The sequence below is a fragment of the Ixodes scapularis genome, unplaced genomic scaffold (assembly GCF_016920785.2).
Source record: "Ixodes scapularis isolate PalLabHiFi unplaced genomic scaffold, ASM1692078v2 PGA_scaffold4__175_contigs__length_147842914, whole genome shotgun sequence".
Lineage (NCBI taxonomy): Eukaryota > Metazoa > Arthropoda > Arachnida > Ixodida > Ixodidae > Ixodes > Ixodes scapularis.
In genome coordinates, this window is record NW_024609879.1 from 144999827 (window position 1) to 145023030 (window position 23204).

The following is a 23204-nucleotide window of genomic DNA, read 5'->3' on the forward strand; positions in this document are numbered from 1 at the left end:
GGATGCCCAATATCAAATTACGATTAGAAAAGCGGAAACCTCGCCCTCCGCCTCTTAATCGGTCGGTTACTTGGCTGGTTTAAAATTATTTCAGTGAAACCAGCATATTTTTGTGTATGTTTTATTTGTAGACAAATTATACTAAACCTGCAACGTGTGATTTTTTTATAACTGACGCAGACTTAGTATAAAGACGTGGTTCTTGTCCAAGAAAATATTTTCCACGATATTTCTGCTACTAGGAGAGATACGTTTTTCGCTTCTTTCGGCAGCGGCCGTTAATACAGACCTAGAAGAAACATAAAAGTCGTCGTGTTATTTCGACCCGATTGCCACATTCAGCTATAACGTTTTAAATATATACCAATATAATGTTTTTTTGTTTCACATCAGCACAGACGTTACAAAACAAACAATATTTGTCGGCACCTATACGAACCAATAAACGCACCATTCCGATTCTCCTCTTAGTATACCATTGTAGAGTGTATGTTTTATGGGTATAGTTTAATACTATTTACTAGACACCAACGTGGCACGTTATCAAAATGTGCTCCCAAAGGGTGCGATAATTGAATAAAATAAATATTTATTAACTTTTTTTTTTATAGTTCACTCGTATGTTTTTTAGTTTTCCAGCCCTCCCCGACCCCAAAAATACTTTCTTTTATTAGTGCAGTGTAGTAAATGTAAATTTATTAACGAAATATAAGTTTCCAAGATCTCGGTACTGCTGGTTCTAAAAAAAAGTACGGTTTTAAGTATGAACCATCCACCGCAACAAAGGTGGCTGGGCCCTTTCTTTTATGGCAATACGATTTCCCGTTCAGTTTATAGAGGGTGCAAGGATATAATGGTTGGCAGCTTCTGAAATTTTGAGATTCGTGAGTTACTCCGGAAAGCAAATTTGACGAGTTCTGTCATTCGGTTAAAAAAATATTAAGTTTCAATATTTTAATTTGTAGTTCTAACGTCCCAACAAAGCCTTTCAACTGCATCTTTGCGCGTTGCAGAACACACGCGTCAGCGCCATGGGCCTTCAGGCCTGATGTCTTAGGTTTCTATTGTCTTACGCCTGCCAATTTTCAGGTTTAGAAGAGTCCATTACGTACTGCGTTTAAAAAACTACGAAGGTTGTTTCACATATTTGCGTTTGGGCTTGACTGACTGCGATTCAGCCGCACGTAGCCCCGTATGACGAGAGAACACACTCTGGCGACATCTATTGAGTAGCTTTGAAACACATAGTACATCCGTAGATACTTCGCATCATTCTACCGCCGTGCCTGAAACACGTTTATCGATAGTATGACACCGTTTCTCATTGAGAGTGAATACAATTGACCTCACAAAGCCAGAAAAACAATACGTCTATAGGTACACGCAGATCAGATGTGTTCCAGGTCCACGTGATAGATGGCGCCATTGTGCCAGTGTGTCCTTTCGTCGTAAACGGCTACAAGCGACTGCAACACAGTGAATCTCACGTGAAAATGAAAATGTATGGAGCAGCCTTGATGCTGCAAGAGAGTCACATTTGAACCCACGTATCTCTTTCTGTTGCATATTGTGCCATCCATCAGTGCAAGCCCTACGTGTGTGTTATACCCGGCTACTCGTTTTGGCACAAAACACTGCATTTCGCAATGTACGATCTTCTCATTCTGAAAAAAGAAGAAACGAGAAAGTTTAACAGAAGCCTGGCTAACTTTGTACGGTTTCAATAAAAAGAAAACAAAATATACCTGCATCCAGTAGGTCTCAGGCATATCAGGAAACGCCAACTTGCATTGAGTTGTCTTTTTAATACCCTTTCCGGGCAAGTTATTTTCCCTTCTTTTTAGTTTAAATTTGGCATTCTTTTTGTGGAGGCATGCCCCTAGGGGCGACCTAAAACCGACGGATGGATTTTATTTGAAATGAATCGGAGAGTGAACTGTAAGAAGATTACATGAAAGACAAAAGTCGAACACGGAAAGCTGACTGCAACAAAATTGCCGATGTTAATACTCTTTCTTTTGTGTTCGCTTATTCCTTGCACCTTTTTTTAAACGACGAAATTCATTGAAAATATACTTGCGGAGAATTAAGGTATGTTTTATTTAGTTTGATTACTTTAACGCGCTAAATCCTAATATAAAAAGCATAATTTTGGCTGTTATATTGCACAGATTTGATGACTTAACCAACCTTTGGTGCATGTTTTCCATGGCCATTGGCGTAAGTTCGTATTATGGTGATATACATCGATGGGGGAAGGTGGAGAGGAATGAGACAGTTTTCACACTAGAATATTTGTGTGTTCAATGGGCGCAAAGAAACATGTTTAGGGGTCCTAAATGTAGCGTTGAAGACCTTGAAATATTTCTCTTTCTCCGCTAAATTTTAGCGGAAAAATTTAGGTCACGTGACGTATGGACCAATCCTGTTTCCCTGCTAAATTTAGTCGGAACAGTAAAGTCACGTCTTCTAATGCAACACGACTAATACAATAATCCATTTACTCCCCCAGATTTAGCGAGAAAAAAATTTAGTGTGTATGGTTTGTGCGGGCCATATTTTGTGACCCCCGAGTCGTTGTCAGTATGATAAAGCTTGCGTAAGTTTATAACAATTTGACAAAATCTACAAACTGATATTTTAAAATGAAGTCAGTAAGAGCTTCAGAAACGCAGCTTGTAAATATATTCTACTTTCTTGCCTTATGATTAGTTATTTAGCGTTCTTACATGCTAATACCGCATTCTTCTTTGCAGCGGGGTGATGTTAAGAATTGAAGATTAGAAACGCGACAAATTTCTTAACGGAATGATGAATCGAAAATTAACTTATGCCTGAACCCACGTTCAGACATAAGTTAAACGTGATCAGCTTTGTATGCTAATGACATTGGCACGCTTGTATTCCAAAAAGATCGATATATTTTTCGTTCTAAAGGACCGATTCCAATGAGCGCTCGAAGATCAGCCATAAGAGAGCGGGATGCATCACGAGAGACGTGACGTCACTTGGCCCAGCACGGGCAAAGCTGCTTGGTGACAGGCGTGGTTACGAGCTCCGCTACTGGGTGTCGTCAACGCGTTACAAACGGACCGTTTATTTAATATTTTTGTTGCTGTTCTTTCGCTTTCAGCAAGAATTAAATAGGCCGGGAGAGAAGGCAAATCCGGTTCGACAGGGCTCGCGCGCACGCTGCTTGCCGCCGTACTTCGGCGGATCAGCGCTGCTTTTAACTCCAGAGTGACGTAACGGCATTCGGTTCATTCGTTTTAAGTGATGTTTTCGTGTCTTTTCGAGCCAAATATTGGTGTCTTCATGGTGCGGCCAGAACGTGGTTGAAATTCAGAAAATAAAATCAGACCTAGAATTTTTTTGCAGCATCTCACTAAGCTCTTAATCACTATCGATAAACTCGCCGAATCTTGGCATGCATGCCAAGATTCGGCGAGTTTATGCATGCCACCGGATCAGGTGTGTGGCGCCATTTTTCATACTTGAGTTTACCGACTCTTGAATGAATTTGTTTAATGATTATTGTACGAGTGGGATTCCAACTCTTCCATGTAAACTCAAAGCCAAACATTCGAGAATCTGGGCCTTCCTAGCACTTCTCTTTCGGAAAAGTGTCACCTCTGGAACTGCGATTTGCTTTGAAATGAAGGCATCTTATTTTCAGCGGCGACATAGTTGCATCCTAAAAATATGATGCGGCTTACTTGATCCGCTATAATAAATATTGGAAGGTTCCCACCGGCAGGTCAAATTATGGGCAGCAAATGCTTTGGTACTTAATTCCAAAGCTTGTAAACCACTTTGAAGAAAACATAGAAATCAATAAACAACATCTCCTAAAAAGTGGCGTAATATCTTTTTACATATTTGAACGTTCTGTGTCTTGTTTCTGTTATTTCATTTGCTAATGTATATTTTTTTTGTATCTGATTCTTTGTGTTGGTTTTTCATCGCACAAAAGCTATTGGCCTTATGGCTGCCGATGGGGCTGACGGCCAATCAAGCTTCCTGTTGAAGTTTTTTACCTTTTGCTCCACCATTTTTCTTAATGGAAATAAAGACTAATGTTATTGTTAATATTATTATTATTATAAAAATACGAGGCGTGGCTTATTCTCTTGGCGTTTCCTGTCTCGTGATTATTCTTTGGTAGTTTTTAATCGGCTGATACCACAATTCAATTAACTTCGAAGCGAAAATGGCATCCTGGAGACTCCCCACGCCTGGAATTTTTTGTACTCTCAATGAACACGAGTGGCCTTTGAGTGTCTCCTGAACAATTAGAGGTCACAGTTAGGACGAGGTTTTACTCAGGAACTTATATAACTCTGGAATGCCTAAGTAACAACAACGAGAAACTGCTTAGATATTTACTTCTGCGTCGATTCGCCGATGGTAAATGTAATGCAACCCTTCGAGCACACTTGGTAGAAAGCATAACGCTAAAACCAGGGTATCGTTCACAAATGAATGTTATTATCTACATGTATATCCCAATATTGAATTTACGGCAACATACCGTGTTTTTGAGATAGTACAAAGAGGTGTGAAATGGGCATACTCGTCATACCAGCTCATAAGGCTCATCATGTAGTTACAACACGAGGAGAATTTGTATTGGTTCGCATTGATGGCGGCGTAGCTCATGACGTATCCGTCGTTAAAAGGACAACTAGTAGATCCAGGACCTCCAAGTTGGTGGGGTGCGCGATCGCCGTCATGAGGACATCCCATTCTGTGATATGCGAATGATGAAAATGATTATCATCATCATGTTTCTGTGGTGTGAAGTATATTTTAAATCTACTTGACTGGATGTAATATTTTATATTGTGAATGACACTGTTCCGAAAAGATTCAAACAGACGTCAGGTATTTCCACCAAAAAACGAGTTGCTATATACATTATTTGGTATAGAAGGCTTCATTTTTCCCCACAACGTACATTTAATTAATTTACCATGCCTGTTGTGTAGTATTTAATAATGTGATCTTTGTTACCACCCTAAAAAGAATATATATATTTTTTTTTTAATATATTAACACAGATTACATTGCCCTTTGCCAAACAATACTACATTGACAAATTGCAATTAGTAGGAATCGTTTGGTGTTCGACGGAAGTAAAATATTTACACACAATCAGTTTCTAAAGTACAGTGCTAATCACACTTGTCTATAACGCTCGAGCGAGCGGCTTTCTCCGGGGAGCGCTAGACTGGTGGCATTCGCGGAAACTAAGTTAGTCACGTGGCGCAACATGGAACGGCCCGTTCGAGGGGTGTTCTGCCCACTCTATGAGCTTGATGAGCGATAAAAGTAAAGTGCTTTATGTTGCATGTCGTGTTGCAAGTTGCGCCAGGGAACGGTGACACGATAGAAAGGCAGAACAAGAGGTTTAATATGGCGATCGGCTCAGAGCCGGGTACGTTCTAGCCACGGGCGCAAGGCACGAGTTCATGCGCACGAGCCGCGGAGCTCTATCTGCTCGGCTGCTCAGTGTAGAGCTATCCAACATCTCCCCCATACAGAAGAGTCAAAGTCTTTGGGGAGCCTTGACGCATCGGCCACTTCTCGTGTGTAAATGAAGATTGCCTTCACATTCTGTTCGTGGCTCTTGAGCATCTTCGCTGTCAACGACTTCCGCCTCCCGGACATTTGCAGGAAAAGGAACAAGATGAGTTCGGTTACGTCGCACAACCCCGTTGTCAGTGTCTACGAAGTAAGACCTGGGTTCCTCTGCTGGTCTCTGCACTGTACTTTTCTGCTTGATGTCAGTGATCCAAACTTCATCTCCATTTAGGACTTCAGGCAGTGTGCGTACGCCATGCCGTCGATTGAAGTCTTTCTTCTGGTTTTCTCGGTATAGTTCTTCAAAGTCGCGAAGTTTTCTCGTGTCTGGCATGTGAGGCATGAGCATCTCGGGAACAATAGGGAGCTTGGTTCGTAAACGTCGACCCATAAGTAGTTCAGCGGGGCTGTAGCCATTCTTCAGCGGAGTCGACCTGTAAGAGAGAAGGGTCAAGTATGGGTCTTTCGTTTTTTCCATTGATTTCTTGATGCATTTCACGGCTGCTTCCGCAAGTCCATTACTTTGGGGAAAATATGGGCTTGAGGTGGTATGCTTGAACCCGTATTCTCGAGCAAATGTAGCGAAATCTGATGACGAGAACTGAGGCCCATTGTCGGACACTACCACCTCTGGAATGCCGTGGCGAGCGAAGATTGATTTGCAGTGGTTAATGACGGTAAGCGATGTGAGTTTCTCAAGTCGTGCTATCTCGGGGTACCTTGAGAAATAATCTGTCATGATCAACCACCAGTGGCTGTTGAAGTAGAAAAGATCCATTGCAACGCGCTGCCATGGCCGGTCAGGAAATTCCGTGTTTAGAAGCGGCATCTTGCGATTGCACGTGGTTTTGATGCATTCGTTGCATTGCTTTACTGTGGCAGTTATCTCTGCTGCTATTGTTGGCCACCAGACACAGTCCCTTGCTCTTGCTTGTGTTTTAGTGATGCCGAAGTGGCCTTCGTGAATTAGGTGCATGATCTCTTTTCTGCACAAGACAGGAACGACGACACGGGCTGCATAGAGGAGCAAGTCGTCTTCTACGGTGAGCTGGTGTCGCTGCTCAAAGAAAGGTTTCAGGTCTTGTGGCAAGTCTCTTCTGGATGGCCACTCCTTTGAGCTTAGTTTTCGTAGCTGGTTACAGACTGTGTCCGATTTTTGGCTTTCTTTTAGCCATTGTAGGCAATGGTCCTTGACTGGGATAGCTTTGTTTAAGGAACAGACAAAAGCTTCGACGTCTTTTTCAAGGTCTGTGTCCCCTGTCTGTTGTAGAGGTGCTCGGGAAAGTGTGTCAGCAGCTAGTAGGTCCTTTCCTGGTACATATTCTACGCTGTTCTGGTAGCGCATCATCCTCATCTTCAGCCGCTGGAGTCTGAGTGTCAAGTCGTCAAGAGTTTTCGACATAAGGATGGGGACGAGCGGCTTGTGGTCTGTCTCCAGCTTGAACGTTTTTCCAACCAGGTAATCCTCGAACTTCCCGCATGCCCAGACTAAGGCAAGAGCCTCTTTCTCAATCTGCGCGTAGCGCTTTTCGGAGTCTGAGAGCAATCTTGAGGCATATGCAATGACAGCGAACTTGCCATCCGTTTGTCGCTGCCGGATCAGTGCTCCAAGTCCGAAGGAGGAAGCGTCTGCGCTGACGACTGTGTCGTTTCCGGGGTTGTATACGCCCAGTACGGGACGAGAAGATAGTACTGTCTTCCATTTGTCAAATGCTTGTTGCTGTGGAGAGTCCCAAAGAAACTCCTGCTTCTTCGACAACAAGGATGAAAGTGGCTGAAGAACCTCTGAAAGGTTTGGCACGAAGCGGGCAAGGTACGTGGCCATACCCAGTACTCTTTGCAGCTCACTTTTCTTTGTCGGGCGTTTCATTTTCAAAATAGCTTCTACCTTCCTTTCATCGGGTCTGATGCCGTTGTGGTCTAGTTGATGGCCTAAGAACGTGAGCTTTTGGACGTTATATAGGCACTTGTTTTCGTTCAGCGTCAATCCAGCTTTGGTTAATCGCTGCAGTACGGTGCGTAGCGTCTCGTTGTGTTCTTCTTCGGTTGAACCCCAGATGAGGATGTCATCCATGTGACAGACCACTCTGTTAATGCCATGCGAAAGATTAGACATCTGTTTTTGGAAGTGCTCTGGGGCAGACGATATGCCGAAAGGTAGTCTGTTGAAGGAAAACCTCCCGAAGGGTGTAATGAAGGTGGTGAGCTTCCTGCTGCCTTCGTCCAGTGGAATTTGCCAAAATCCCGAATTAGCATCTAATTTTGAAAATATCTTCGCGCCGTGCAGCAGTCCGAGTGTGTGCTCGACGGAAGGAATGGGATGCCATTCTCTCAGGACGTGATGGTTTAGACCAGTAAAGTCGACGCAGATTCTTACCGATCCGTTTGGCTTGAGGACGACTACCATGGGCGCACACCATTCGGTTGGTTCGTCGACAGGAGAAATGACACCGATTGTCTGCATTCGCTGTAGCTCCAACCTTGTTTTCTCGTACAAGGGTATCGGGATGCGACGTGGAGAGTTGATACAAAATGGTTCCTCTCCATCGCGCAAGCGAATGCGGTGTTCTTTCTGCAGCTTGCCGAGACCTTGGAATAGTGAAGGAAATTCGACTTTTGGGATTACCTTCTGGGTGACGGCATTGACGAATGTAAGTATCTGCAGATCATTGATGGCGGGCTCTCCGAGCAAGGACGTGTGGACGTCCTGAAGCACGTAGACGTCTTGAATTCGTGTCCTGTCGCGGTAAGCGAGTTCGAGTCTTGCAACGCCCTCAGTTGCGAGAAGCTTTGCGTCGGGCCCGTAAAGTTGACGAGGTGCTTCTGAAAGCAGAGGCTGACGTTTGAGCATGTCGAATGTTGCTTGTGAAAGGACGGTTTCGTCGGCCCCCGTGTCGATATTGAATTTTACGGGTTGGCCTTGAACCAGGATTGTAGTCTCCCATTCCGAAGTTTCGGAGGACTTGACTGCTCCTAAAAATCCTTGTTCGCTGTTGGTTTCAGGCGCTTCAACGAAGTCGACTCGTCGAGGCCTGCAAACAGACGAATAATGTCCTTTCTTGTGGCAATTACGGCACACTTCCGACCGCGCTGAGCATTGGGCGCGTCCGTGCTGCTCTTTTCCGCACCAGCGACACGGTCTCTGAACGCCGCTCTTGCTTGAGCTTGGAGATGGCTTCACTTCTGTGTGAGGTCTTTCGTCGTTCGCGTGAGCAAATTTCGCCGAAGTCTTGACGAAACGTCTTTGGTTTGCTCCATGTTGACGCGCCGCGGCGACTTTGTTGACAGTCGACTTGTCGGGATTGAGCTCAGCTTGCTGCTGACGTACGCTTTCGACCTGTCGGACCGTCTCAAGTGCCTTCTGAAGCGTGAGGTCGGCGTCGAGTTGAAGTCTTGCTGAGAGCTTCTGATCTTTGATTCCAACTACTAGACGGTCTCTGACGAGCTGTTCTTGAAGCTCGCCGTAGTCGCAGTGCTTCCAAAGTGCGTGGAGCGCCGTGACAAAATCTTCCGCAGACTCGCCTTCTTGTTGAACTCTCGTGTTGAAACGGGCTCGTTCGAAGGTGACGTTTCGCCGCGGGATGAAATACTTGTCGAACTGCTCCATGACGACTGTAAACTTCCTGGCCTCTTCGGCGGACAGCTGGAACGTGCCATATATATCTTCCGCTTGGTCTCCCATGATGTAGAGCAACGCATCTATTTGGTGTGGCTCGGGCTTGGCGATAAGTCCGGAGGATGTGCGGAAACGTTCGAAACGTTTTTTCCACTTGGGCCACTCGGTCGGTGATGAGAAACAAAATGCTTCCGGTGGTTGTATGACAAAGGACGCCATCCTTTATCGCGTGGCTGCAGCCGAAGATCCCCGAGAGCAAAGTCGCCTACCTTCGTGTGGGTCCCTGGTTGGCGCGGCGGTGCCCGCTGGAGAGCTCTTGAAATCGGCTCATCGTTGGCGGCATCCCACTTCTGACACCATGTTGCATGTCGTGTTGCAAGTTGCGCCAGGGAACGGTGACACGATAGAAAGGCAGAACAAGAGGTTTAATATGGCGATCGGCTCAGAGCCGGGTACGTTCTAGCCACGGGCGCAAAGCACGAGTTCATGCGCACGAGCCGCGGAGCTCTATCTGCTCGGCTGCTCAGTGTAGCGCTATCAAACACTTTATGATATATTTTTGTTTTTTGCTGACGAAATCGTTGATACGCCTTCATGCTTTAGTTTGTTTATTGTTTGAGCAATGATGTATATAAAAAGCGCGCGAGCAGCCTTGCACGTTCGCCGCCAGCTGATAGAGAGGGCATGACACCCCTCGAGCGTGCCGTTTCATTGTAAAAGCTTGGTCTGCTGGGCAAGTTGGTAGTGGACATTCATATTAAAAATAGCGCAAAAGAGACGGGACAAAAAGACGAAGAAGCACACAGGAGAAAGCGTTTGTCCTGCGTGCTTCTTCGTCTTTTTGTCCCGTCTCTTTTGCGCTATTTTTAATATGAATGCCGTTTCATGTTGCGCCACGTGACTAGCTTAGTTTCCGCGAATGCCACCAGTCTAGCGCTCCCCGGAGAAAGCCGCACCAGGCGAATGCAGCTCCCGGAGTTCCTGTGATGGCCAAACCGCGGCGCCACTACGCAGGCTTCTCTGTCGTACGTCCATCCATACAAGAGAACTACTGTTCTCTCTCTATGCAACAGGCCCCAGACTTCTATGCGTGTATTTACCGCTAGAATTTCGAGCGCTCGAGTTGGATGTGTGCTATTGGTTACCATACTAGTAGTGACCTATTCTTTGTGTACCCTCGTACCTAGCCACGCTGTCCCCATATCCGGTGTGTGGGCCAAAAAAGTAAGAGATTACAAGGTATGACACGTAAAAAAATGTAAAATAGGCACAAAAATGAATTATTATTAGAATGTTAACACTTTCCACTGGAGTGGCAAGAGCAAAACGACGTTTCCGCGCGTACCGGAAGTTCCGCATTTCAAAATGGCGACGCTCTTACAGAAAACCGTGCATCAAAAACAAACACGTGAAAAGGGTTCGGGCATTCACGTTTGTACTTTTTTTTCGTAGCTCTTTAACGGTCGCGCCGCTCGCTCGAGCGGTGCGCGCGGCGCGTTTCGCGAGGTAAAGTTTTCAGCGCTTTTTAGCGGGAAAGTTTGTTTTTCTTTTGCACCGAGTTTGTCGCTATGGCAGTGCCTCACTCTTACGGAAGGTACTGCTCTGCGAGATGGTGCAATAACTCGGCGAAAAACTCGGAATGCAGACAGTTCCGGTTTCCGACAGATGACAGGTAAGCCTCTAAGGTTTTGTAATTTCGGAGTCGAAAATGAAAGCATAGAAATGGATACTTTGTAATCTTCCCGATAGAGCGGTCAAATGGATCAGGTACGCGAATCGGCCGGAGTTCAAAGCTTTGCCCATGAGCAAGCTGCACGAGCGCCGGCTGTGCAGCGCCCACTTCAAGGACACAGCATTTGCGAGCCACAGAAGGATATACGTTTGCGGCCGAATGCATGTCCTTCGGTTCCAATAACCGACCCAAGATTGAAAGAGCTTGTTCCTCCAGGTGAGCTTGTCTTAGCACAATGCTCAGCTAGTTTTCTATTTGGTTCGGAGAAGCTGATCTGTTACGGTTATATTATTCAGAATTCTTCATGGGGAGCTGGGACTCGCCTGCCAGCCACAGTTCCGGTAACTAATGTTTCATATTAGTTTCTGAACTATAGTTCACAAGTTGGGAACGGCCTTCTTTTTTATACTAATGTGGTCAAATCTATTGGCATAAATTTAGTATAAATTCATTGACTTTTTTTCAGCTCGCCCGTCCTCACCGCCGCCAACTGCAGCCTCTTTGCCGGAGGAGGCGCAGGTGGAGCCCCACCTTGGTGAGGAACTAAGCTTGTACTTGACGGGTTTTTCTAGACATGAAAGCATTATAGAACGCGCAGCGTTCGTTTACTGGCTTTATAAGGCAACTTTTGAAATCAGTGGCACCATGTTTATCTTGAGTTGAAGCTTAATGTGAGTTCAATTTCTGAGTAATTTCCTCTCTCAAACAGATATCACTCTAGAGACACCAATGGGAGCTGCAGCCTCATCGAGGTCCACGGCTGGGACGGTGGCAACCCCAAAGAGACAAGGTGGCAGGCCGAAGAAAGTGTAGTCACCCCGCACGAAACATACCTTAGATAACCTAAGAAAATCCCCAAACCGATTGCGCAGGAACCTCTTCAAGGCATCACGAAAGCTTGATATTTTGAATTTGACACGACCTCAAGTCATCCAGGGCACATCAAAATTTTTATCCAAAGGGGCACTGGACCTTTTAAAGGTGCAGCTGTACTTGCAGCCAATGAACAAGTTCGGACGAAAGATGGCCTGACGAATTTAAACCATTTGCCCTTAACCTTTACTTTCAGAGCCCCAGGGTTTTCAAGTACCTCGCCAAGTACCTGAGCTTGCCATCGGTTCGATCTCTCAAGAACTGGCTGTCCCACATTGCTATACACCCTGGGGTTCCACCCAACATCAAGACTGTTGTCGACAAAATTCACGATTGGCCTCTTAAAGATCGCGCATGTATTCTAATGTTCGACGAAATAGTTCTAAAAGAAAATCTCTTCTATGACACTAAGTCGGATATGGTGTATGGCTTTGCAGACAGCGGCAAGGAAAGAACCCGTGATGTGGCAAATTCAGGCTTAGTTATGATGTTGGCGGGTATTTCTAAACCCTGGGTGCAACCATTGGCTTTCATTCTTTCAAATTCAAAAGCATCCCCAGAATGCCTCCAGGATATGTTGACAGAGGTTATTCAAAGTCTGAGTTCCGGCGGGGTCTTTGTGAAAGCTGTCGTGTGCGACCAGGGGGCCAGCAACTGCGCTCTTGCACGCCGGCTGGGTGTCACACCAGATCATCCCTTCTTCCTTGTCGGTGACACCCAGGTCTACTTTCTCTTTGACACCCCTCATCTGCTCAAGTGTACACGTAACAACCTGCGCAAGCATGACCTCCAAATTGGCAGCAAATTGATCAGATGGAAATACATTGTGGACTTCTACAAAAACAAGCACCCTCTTCGATTACGATTGGCAAGAAAACTTACCGACAGGCACATTTATCAGACTCCATTCGGAAATATGAAAGTACAATTTGCTGCGCAGGTTTTTAGTGACACTCTTTCTGTTTCCCTTGCAACCCTCCTTTCTCTGAATGAGCTGCCCCCTGAGGCTCAGGCCACTTGCGATTTCCTTGAGCACATGGACCAAATTTTTGATTCACTGAATAGCTCATCTCTGGAATGCGGTGAACAAAAAATGAGATTCGCACTAAGCTCTTCATCGGGACATATTAATTTCTTAAGAGAGAAAAGTTCATGGATTTCGAAGTGGCAGTTCCTGTCACCACGACGGCCCCACACAGTAAAGGAATGGCAAATTACCATCAATGCCGTCCTCTTACTCTGGGAAGACCTCAGCCTGAACTTTGACTTTGATCACTTACTAACAAGACGGCTCAATCAGGACGCACTGGAAAACTTGTTCGGGATGGTGCGGCAGCTGCATGGGTGTAACGAGACACCCAATTCCTACCAGTTTGTGGCAGGCCTGAAACAGATTTTTCTTGGAAAGATGTTTCATCTTTCCAGTAGAGAAAACTGTGAGGCAGGCGCTGCCACATTGCTGGTGGAATTGAGGCCCCTTCCGGTGTCGACTGCAGCCAGCCACCAGCCCGAACCACTGCCAGCAATTGAAACCGATGAGCTTGAACTTCCCGACGAGTCATATGACGACCTCATCCAAGAAAATGTTGAATACCACTTCGCCGGGTTTCTGGTGGACTCGTTTCTTAAAAAAAGGTTTGTGCCATCTTTGCCAAGACTTGTTGAGTGCTGCGAGTGGGGTGCTCACCTCTGAGGTGCAGTTTCATGCTCTCCTCCAAGCCAGCGCTCCTGGGTCGATTTTCGGCTCTTTCTGTCCTTCATCAGAAGCATTCTTTCAGTGTTTCAGAATTCTTGAACGAACGTTTCTCCAGAAGATCAACGAGCACATTCACTTGCCGAAGGTTGCTGAACGCATGGTACATTCTCTGGTTTCTCATTCCAAAGAACAATTTTGCACCAAGGAACGCGCTAAGCAGTTCCTCAATATTTACGTTAATGTGCGGCTACGTTGGCATATTCGCCTGTTGAACAGGGAACTCCTAACAAAGCGTGTTCTCAAAACACCAGCGCAAAGAAAGAGAAAACAGTTGGCGCCTTAACCGGGTCAATAATACAGTTTATTATGATTTCTCCACACTGTACTGCAGGTAGGGAATGTGTTTGCGTGAGATACTCGTTACAGACCGGAGGTTCGCTGTCGTAATGTGTTGACAAACTTCCTTTCTAGATCAAAAATAGTCATCTCATTTCACGGCAGATTGACATTACTCTGTCTAAACATTTATATGAACAATTCAGCTTTGCTTTGCGATAGAACCTAAGAAACATTTTTTTGTCATTGCTGAATTGATCAATCCATAATAGCCCTCGTGAAATTTTATTGTTGAGGCGGAGCCAACTGACAGGCATTAATATATAAAAAAAGTATGAGGCACCGTATTTGAGAGGTTCAATATCGAGGAGGTGTGCAGAAGCCATTATGAAGTCAATGCACTTCATAATCTGACATGCGGTCTGGAGACTCGACGTCGTGTTTCAATTCGTGATATCATTGTATATAGCTTGTAAACCCTTGTAAATATAATAATAATAATAATAATAATAATAATAATCTTTATTGCACAAATATAAATACAATACATACATATGCGGGTCCGTCAAAAGCCAATAGCGGCTTGTGTGACTGAACCCGGCAGCGGTATAATAAAACATCAAACCAGTCATTGAAAGATATCACGCAAAACAACAATGTAAAATAAAGGAGAACAAAAAAAACACACACACAGCAGTCAGGATACAGATACAAACTCCCGCAAAATACTCATTTAAATATAAAGCACATACACAACTAAACCAAATAACCACCAGACCGCAGACAAAAAATCCTGTCAATAAAGAGACAGGCACGTGTTACGATTATTGCTCTTTCATATTGGAGGCAAAGGCCAAAAGGGAAACCAAGCTTAAAGTCAGCATCGGGGACTATCTGCAGATTATTCAAGGTTAGGGTCAAATTAATGATATAAAGCCGAAGGGGACTAACAGTGCATGTAAACTGGAAAACGAGAACGTAAGTATAACTTTAGCATATTGCTCTTATAGTATTTTTTAATTGGCGCTTTGTGGAATTATCCCAAAAAACGTGTCCGGTAAGCCGTTAAAGAGTTCGGGTGCATAAAATGAGCGCAGTCGTTTTCCATATTTTGTATAAACACGTGGGATTATGAAACGTTCACGTCTCTCAAAACACATTCCACTACACGAGGCGTTTTAAAAGAACTTTGCCAGATATGCTTACTAATTACACATCTTTTAAGTAGAGCTAGGAAACGTGGCAGGCACAGGGATGCAAATAATTCATTACTCGGCATAGAATTAGACCCGTACGCTACACCCCTCAAAATACTTTTTAGGATCGTGTCGGTTTTATTTTGCCACAGCACTGAACAGTTTGCATAAATAGTAATACCGTACCGTAGCAACCCGTAGGCTAAAGCATTGACTATCATCTTGCAAAAAGAAAATGGAAAAAAGGCCTTTGTAGAATACAACATACAGAACACACTTCGCAGTCGCTTGGCAACATAGCTTAGATGAGAATTCCACGACAGATCACTGTCGAAGAAGATTCCTAAATACTTGTTGGAAGGAACAAATTGAATAGGTGCACTTATGCAGCGCGTACATTTCGACGAGTGCAACACAAATGGAATTTCTGGACATTTGCGTTTCAGGGGACTCCTGAAACACATTAGTTTTGTTTTATCAATTTTAATTTTAATACAATTTGCCTAAAACCAGTCTATTACCCGGGTAGCATTGGTTTGCAGTAAAGAAATCGCACTGCACAAATTAATATGCCGAGAAACTAACAAAGTATCATCGGCATACTGATAAATATCGCAACCGGAAACAGCTTTGGCTAAGTCATTTACGTAAAGATGAAACGAGAGTGGCGATAAAACAGACCCCTGAGGCACTCCAGCTTTCAGATTTATACTGACACTGCTGGTTTTGCCATCTGAAACGTGCTGTGTCCGATTCGCAAAAAAATCTTCAAGAATACAAAAAAGGGCCCCCGGAAACCGTAATCGTAAATTTTTTTCTTAAGTACTTTATGACTAATAGAATCAAATCCCTTTGAAACGTCCATAAAGAGTGCGCATGCATATTTGTTGTTGTCAAAGGTTTCATTTAAAGTGTCAACGAATTCCTCAAGAAGCGATTCGGTACTACGCCCAGAGATAAAGCCGTGCTGGGACGGTGGATGCTATCTGCCCCGGGTGCTTTGCCGGGCTTAAAACTAAATAACAGCGTATGTAAATCTTCTGCCGTAATGTTTGGTAGAAAGGCGGATGCTGAGCAGGAGCGTTGAAGATTAGAGGGCATGACATCGTCATCATGCAGCACACCCGAAACCGACGCGAAAAAGCGATTAAATCTTTCCGCAACATGTGACATGTCATTGCCAAAATGTTTCTCAATTGTATCGTCAATAGACGATCCAGTTGAGCATCTCTTGACTTCATTTATAAGAGCCCACGTCTTCAAAACATCAAATCGTGATTGAACAAACTTATCATGAAATTTGTGACGCTTTTTTTGAGCGAATGAGTGCACGGTTCCTCTGTGCCTGAAATTGCAGTTTTAATTCCTTGTTCTGTGGAGAGCGACGACATCGTGCCCATAAAATATCCTTTTCTTTTATAACAGAAAGAACGTCTGAAGTTAACCACGGTCTATTTGGCTTGCGTTTTTTAACTGTAAGAGTTTTCGTGCTCATGGCTCTGAAGCTTGAAAATATTTCAACCAGCTTTAAGTAGGCATCGTGATAGTTATAATTTTCAATGACCCGATTCCAGTCATATCTAGAAATTAATCTACCAAGATTACTTGTATTCATTATGGATATTTGGTTTTGTCGTTCTAATGGTTCACAAATAAACTCGGCGTATATTCGACATGCCACAAAGTAGTGGTCTGCCAATTTATGTTTGATAACGGCTGATAATATAGGAACCCCTGAGTTCCTCATATTTATATGGTCGATACAAGAACTAATCATTTGATTGGACAAGTACTCTTCTCTAGTAGGCGTCTGAATTACGCTGTCAATACCATAGTTTGCCAGAATATTTAAATAATCACAGACGGCACTTTTGAAAGGCTTTAGTAAATCAATGTTTATGTCACCCACAATACAAAGCTTGTTGGTAGGCACCATAGTTTGTAAACTCGCGCTTAGCTCATCTAAAAAGTTACGCACATCTTCCGACGGTGGTCTATAAACTGCCAGAAGAGATACTACGAAATTGCTTTTACATAACTTTAAAGTCAGACATTCTGCATGTTCGAGTGTAATGTCTAAGGTACTTGCTGACCAGGATTTTTTAGCATAAACTGCTATTCCTCCTCCTTTAGATGAGTTGCGAGTCAGAAAAAAAAGCCTCAAAACCAGAGAAAACTGACCTTGAGAAACGCCCACATCCCGAACATTTACTTCGGTTAGGACAAAAACGTCAACAACGGTGTCAGTTGCGCCAACAATGAGTTGAAATTCGTCCCAGTATTTCCTAATGCTTCTGATATTTACATGCAAAACCGTGAGCGAGCTAGCACTAGGCGGAAAGGAGTCAATAAACGTTGAGAAATCAGAGTTTAGTGTAGTGTTATCCATTTCTATTCTATTTTTCCCAAGTCCCTAGTGCTAGAGATAGGCACTGGCGATGAGCTCTCGTCCTTTTTCGCAAAAATGGCGGAGCTCTTAACCCACACAAACTTATACGATTTTTCCCTTCCCTTGTTCCGAGCTTGCCAGAAGAGGTCCTTATTTGTCCGAGTCAAATTTTCATTAAAGTATATCCTCTGCTGGTTTTCAGACCGAGAAAGGGTGGCTAACTTTTTGCGAGTATTCATCCAGTGTTCCTTTACCGACACTGAGGCGAACTGCACCAAAATGGGGGCAGCCCCCTCACGCCTAGAGAATATGCGGTGGCAAGCTACTACTCTATCGGGGGTATGGGTCGCGAGCCCCAGTTTCACCGCAAGGTCGGCCATAGTCACACTCAGGTCTTCGCCGTTCGCGCAAGGAATACCGTGTATTTCTATGTTACACCTTCTGCTATATTTCTCGGATGAGTTTACGTTCGCCTGTAACTGCTCTATCATTGCCGTTTGATCTGCCACCCTTGCTTGGAGTACTTCAACCTCGGAACGGAGCAACTTCACCTTTTTATCGTTTGCAGTAACCAGCTGCATCATTGATTCACATTTTCCGACTGATTCTTGTAGTACCTTAATTGTTTCCTTCATTGCATCAACTGATGGTCTCAAAGAAAGCAGGTCATCACCTTTGGCTGGAAGCTCACACAGCCGGTCAACGTTAGCCTTCAGGGAGTGGAGCAACTCAAGTTTTACGTTTATTTGTGCCAGTTGTGCGGAAACAGCATCGTCTTCTGCTGGTAGCACCGCTTCCCCTGTTGTGCCTATGGCTGATCTGCTTTCGCAGTTTCTGCATGTACGGCAGATCCATTTCTCGCGCTTCGCACCTCCCATCGACCTGAAGGTTCCGTCAGCTATGCCGGAGCACGCATCGAGGTGATATCATGTTTACAGGAGAAACATTTGATAAAAGTTCCGTCCGTGGGCACAGGCGCGAAGCATGCAATGCAATCCGTTTCGTTTAAATTAGCCATAACTAAGTAAACAATAATTATTTTCTTTTTTTCAAAGGCACATGGAAAAAACACTCAGAGGAACAAAAAAAATCAAATTTTCACAAATGCACTTGTCGCAGTCGGTGGCAGAATAGAAACAGAAGCTATTCAAACATTATTACAAAAATGGACGCTCACCTGCCGAAAGTGGCGAAAGTTAGTTGCGTGAACATGACAGGCCGCCGACTGCGCCGAGGTGAGCCGTGGTATCCGATGTTATGGGCGTCGGCTCCGGTTGCCCGGATAACGGCCGGGGATGAAAACGTGGCTTGGCGTTTGTCGACGGTTGCTGCGTCAGTTCCCATTCATCTGTCGGCGGCCGGCAGCGATGATGACCTGCCCAGCACCAGGACTGCCGGAGCGACTGAGCTGCCTGTCCTGCCGAAAGTGGCGAAAGTTAGTTGCGTGAAGATGACCGGCCGCCGACTGCGCCGAGGTGAGCCGTGGTATCCGATGTTATGGGCGTCGACTCCGGTTGCCCGGATGACGGCCGGGGTCGAACACGTGGCTTGGCGTTACTTATGCGCAGTCTACACACTTATACGTTCCTAGAATAGTGATCATATAGACTTTTGAATAACCCTCTAGGTATGAGCTACTTCCATGAACTTCGCTAGTTGCGCAGTCAGTATTTTGAATTGTTACCGCATTCCTGCTATTCAGAACACGTGTAGAGTTAATGCACGTTGAAAGTTCCATTTATCGACTTATGCTGTAGTTCATAATGCGTGCGCATGCTCGCATAGTTACCAGAAGTTTGGACATATTGATATGTATATATATGTATATTATGCTATTCTAGAACTAATTTCTTTTTGTGTGTTCACCACTTTTGTGTTTTTATTGTGGAACGTTTCCAATAATTAAAGAAATGAGCAGATTTGAGTAGAAAACTTGTGAGATAATACTCATACATTCTGTGTTACTTACAGTTTTCATATTTTCACGTCTTTCTGTTTCTGACCACTTCCTACGTTTAATGTTCGCTCACTTGGGATGTTGCATACATTTACGTACATAACATTATGTAAAGAATTTATTTTGAGAGTGTAGTTTAACCCAAGAGTATCAAATAAAAATGCATATAATCCCATCACCTGGATTTCTTTCTTTGCCTCGGTGAGATCGTTCTAAATGTTTATGCGTTCAAAGAGTGCATGTGCAGACTACACTCGATCGCCCCGGCGCAGCGTAGTCTGCGCCGAGGCGTTTTCGGTTTTTTGTGCCGCCGCGCTGTTCCGCGCAGTACCAAAAACGGAAAATACCCAACGTCGGCCGCGCGTGCAAATAAAAAAAAAAAAAAAAAAACTTTGGAGAGAAGCCAGAGAGAGAGAAAGAGGAGGGTACGCGAGGGTGTTACTAAGGTGGCGCCATCTCATGAGAGTGGTGTGCGAATTTGTCTAGCCCCAGACCTCCTTTCTCCATTTTGCCGCGAAGAGCTGTGTCTCTAGTTTCGCTTTACCACGGTGGAGGGTACAGCTGCACTCCCCCGGCCGCACGCTCGCGCGTTGTAGACAAGTGTGATGAGCACTGTACATGAACTACTTCAATGAAATCAGCACCAGGGTGATTTCTACGTTCATGAGTTAGCTTAAGACTACGAGTTAACCCTTCAGCAATGTATCTTGTATGAGTATAATGTAGCCATGATCTTATTTATTATAACACGCGTAAAAACAATAAAGAACGATATTTTAAATACTCACAAATGACCAAGTTCATGGCTCATAACACTTACTCCAGCGTAGGTATTGGCCTTGTCTTCTCCTAAACCTACTCTTCGTTCTCCACATACCGCGGCAATGAACGCGTACCCTGGAAGAGCAAAGTTTAACACCCCTGACCGGGCACGCAAAGTATGAATCAATATAATGGATCCCAATGTCAGTCTAGAATGCTGATTCAATATTTAATATTTTTACTGTATTGAAAAATTACTTGGTCACAAGTTTTCCATGAAATTACGTTATATGACGCCAGTCTCTTACCCCTATTGCCGTGGTCAATGTATGGACCCTGTACTGCAACCATGTCTCTCCTTGATGTTGCGTGTTGCCATGAAAAAACACACGCACACACACACACATGTAGTTTAGATGTGTATGAGCCAAGCATACTTAAAACTTTTTGTCTAATAGTTGCACTCAAACCTTAAGAGCCATCTATTTCAATCGGTAAAATTAGATTTACTTAATGCCGGGTTCGCTTTTTTTTTATTTATTCTGATTATTTTATTACACATCCTACAAAATTTTTAAGCGCCACTTTAATACTTTCAAATGCATGGTGATCATCTAGTTAGAACAAAAAAGAATATTCAAGATAGGTCATGTTTTTGGGGATTACATCAGTTATATTTTTCTGATTTCTCGTATACGAAGGCCACTCAGATGACGTGATCAATCTTAATCTTGTTTTAATAACATGTTCCTGCTGAGTATTACAGTAAATTTAAGTGGCGTTCAACGTTTGTTAAAGATAAATACAACAAAATGTTAGGGTATCCCGCCTTTTTGGTGACATGGTTGTTGCCTCGAACCCTACAAGTACCCTTGTGAACCTTTCCGGGTTTCGCATGGGCCCTAGCACTTCTAATAGTTGGAAACATACTATTTTTTTTTCATGGTATAGCTGATTATTTCAATGTCAACGTACAATGGTAAAATATGCACAGTACTATCTCAAACACTGCATGTATATTGAACATAGAGGCAATTTGTCGAACGCTCTAAATGTATCGAAGTATTTACCAGGGCCCGATTCCGGCGGCGCATAGACTGCGGTGACGTTGTTCCTTCTCCCCGTCACTTTTTCTTTTGCAACGTTAGCTCGTGTCATGTAAAGTTATTTTTTTTTCTTTGAAACATTCAAGAGCATTCGGGAACATCCAAAATTCTTGTATCCTGCCTTAGTAAGATGTCAGCTTATGTGGCTTAATGCCTTCGATATCCAAGGGAGGATCAGGCTGTTCGTCATTTTTTTGTTCACGCTTAAATACGCATTCAAGAAAAATTAAGTTTCTTCATTATCCACTAAAGGTCTTTGATATTTTCCTCGCCACTGTAAGATGCCAGAGTGTCAATATGGCAGAAAACCATATAAAATTGACGCGTCTTATGGCTGATCTTTTAGCGCAGGATGACGTGACACATTTGTGTAGAGTTCGTGGCCAGTATCACCAAAGAGCTGAACAATTAGTTGGTGATTTTGGAGCGACACCGCTAGATTACATACTGGAGAAACGTAGACAACGTCAGAAATTATTCGCACGAATCATCTGTTTTCTGCGCTTTGGGGAGCCCCTTTGAAAAAGTTGTTTCATTAGATATTAAACTCGCTCGTAACTGCGCTGCCGTGGTTTCGGGGTTTACATTTCTTGAAATATTAGGTTGTTTTTCTCCTCTTTTTGAGGGGGAATTTATTTTTTCATGCAGAGTCGTTTTTTTTTTCGGTGTCAATTATCAGTGTTGAGAGAAATGTCGGATTTTATGGGGACTTCGGTTGACGAGAGTAGGACTCCGGCTTGCGATTTCCCAACCTCGAGGAAACAGGAGTGTGACTCGAATCATTAGAAGCCGTCCCGGCAACGATGGGAAAAGTAAAAAATACTGGGGATCTGGTTTTGAAGAAGGAAGCAGTCTCAGAGAAAGTTCAGTGAGGCTTGTGCTCCCGATGAACACAAAATAAAGCTGTGGATAAAACTTTCTTCGTAAGAAGCTTTTGTTTCAGTTATTCAGGGTCAGGTCGAAATGGGGGTTTTCAGGTTTTCTCCTATTTTTATAGAACCAGCTCGGGGTTTCATTATCGTGGTCTATCAGAGTCACATAAAGAGCCTCGATTGTAGAGAGGGTACATCTCAAACTATCGGGAGCATTTTCAATTTAATGGCGGGCCCTTCAAACAGTAATTGGTCTCAAGTGAGCATGCGCCGCGTTTTCGCCTGGCAAGAAAGAAAGCAGGCGAAAACGCGGAGACTTTCGCAGACGACAACCGCGTTCGTCACCTCCTGGCTGCTTGTGCTACGAACGCGGTACATAAACCACGTGATCCCCGAGGCATCAGTTGAACACTCTCTGTAATATAGGATATCTATAGTCCATTGCAACTCAAGAAGGCAGGGCTGGGGAAAGAAAGGCCGGGCAGGAGGAAGCAGACCAAACGCTAAAGAGAGGAGGAGGTTTCCTCCTCTCTTCCCCAGCCTTCCGTCTGCTTCCTCCCCCCGACCTTTTTTTTCCCTCGCCCTATCTTCTTGACTTGCAACGGACTATAGTGCGACGAACAGCCTATTCCGATATAAAAATGGTCGGGTTTACTACGGTTGAGCGAATGCCATTTCATCGAAGCACGTTTTAGAGAATGGGCACGTTTTATCGAAGCACGGTTTAGAGAAAGCAAAGCCTCAGTTTAGAGAAACGCCGTTTATCGAAAAGGGGACGCTTTTTTTAAAAAAAAAAGGCTTCCCTACTTCTCGCGTGTATCACTGGTGCGCGTGTTAAGCCATGCCCCGCACTGCGCTCTCGCCGCTTCGCTGGCGGCAGTCTGCGGCGGCTTATTACAAAAATGTTAACTCACCTGACTTACCCATACACGCCGCTTTGCGGCGGCCGAGTTCGCTAAAAGGAGGCTCGTCGCCATTTTCTCTAAACTGGGTTCTCTATAAACGCGTTCGATAAACGGGGGTCGGTAAAACGGCGTTCGCTAAAACGAGCTTCTCTAAACTGCATGATCCAAAAAGGGTCTATGT

General features: G+C 44.3%; 1 protein-coding gene across 1 annotated transcript in view; it reads right to left on the minus strand.

Moving 5' to 3' along the window:
- Nucleotides 1-238: 238 nt before the first annotated feature.
- LOC8035795 (venom metalloproteinase antarease-like TtrivMP_A) overlaps nucleotides 239-23204 on the minus strand; it is an 80268-nt gene continuing 57302 nt past the window's right edge. The window contains exons 9-14 of the mRNA XM_029979592.3: nucleotides 20449-20498; nucleotides 20167-20275; nucleotides 4583-4747; nucleotides 1746-1890; nucleotides 1548-1664; nucleotides 239-289 (exon numbers count right to left, since the gene is read on the minus strand). Coding sequence (XP_029835452.3) covers nucleotides 239-289; nucleotides 1548-1664; nucleotides 1746-1890; nucleotides 4583-4747; nucleotides 20167-20275; nucleotides 20449-20498 — 637 coding nt within the window. The remainder of the gene's footprint in view (nucleotides 290-1547; nucleotides 1665-1745; nucleotides 1891-4582; nucleotides 4748-20166; nucleotides 20276-20448; nucleotides 20499-23204) is intronic.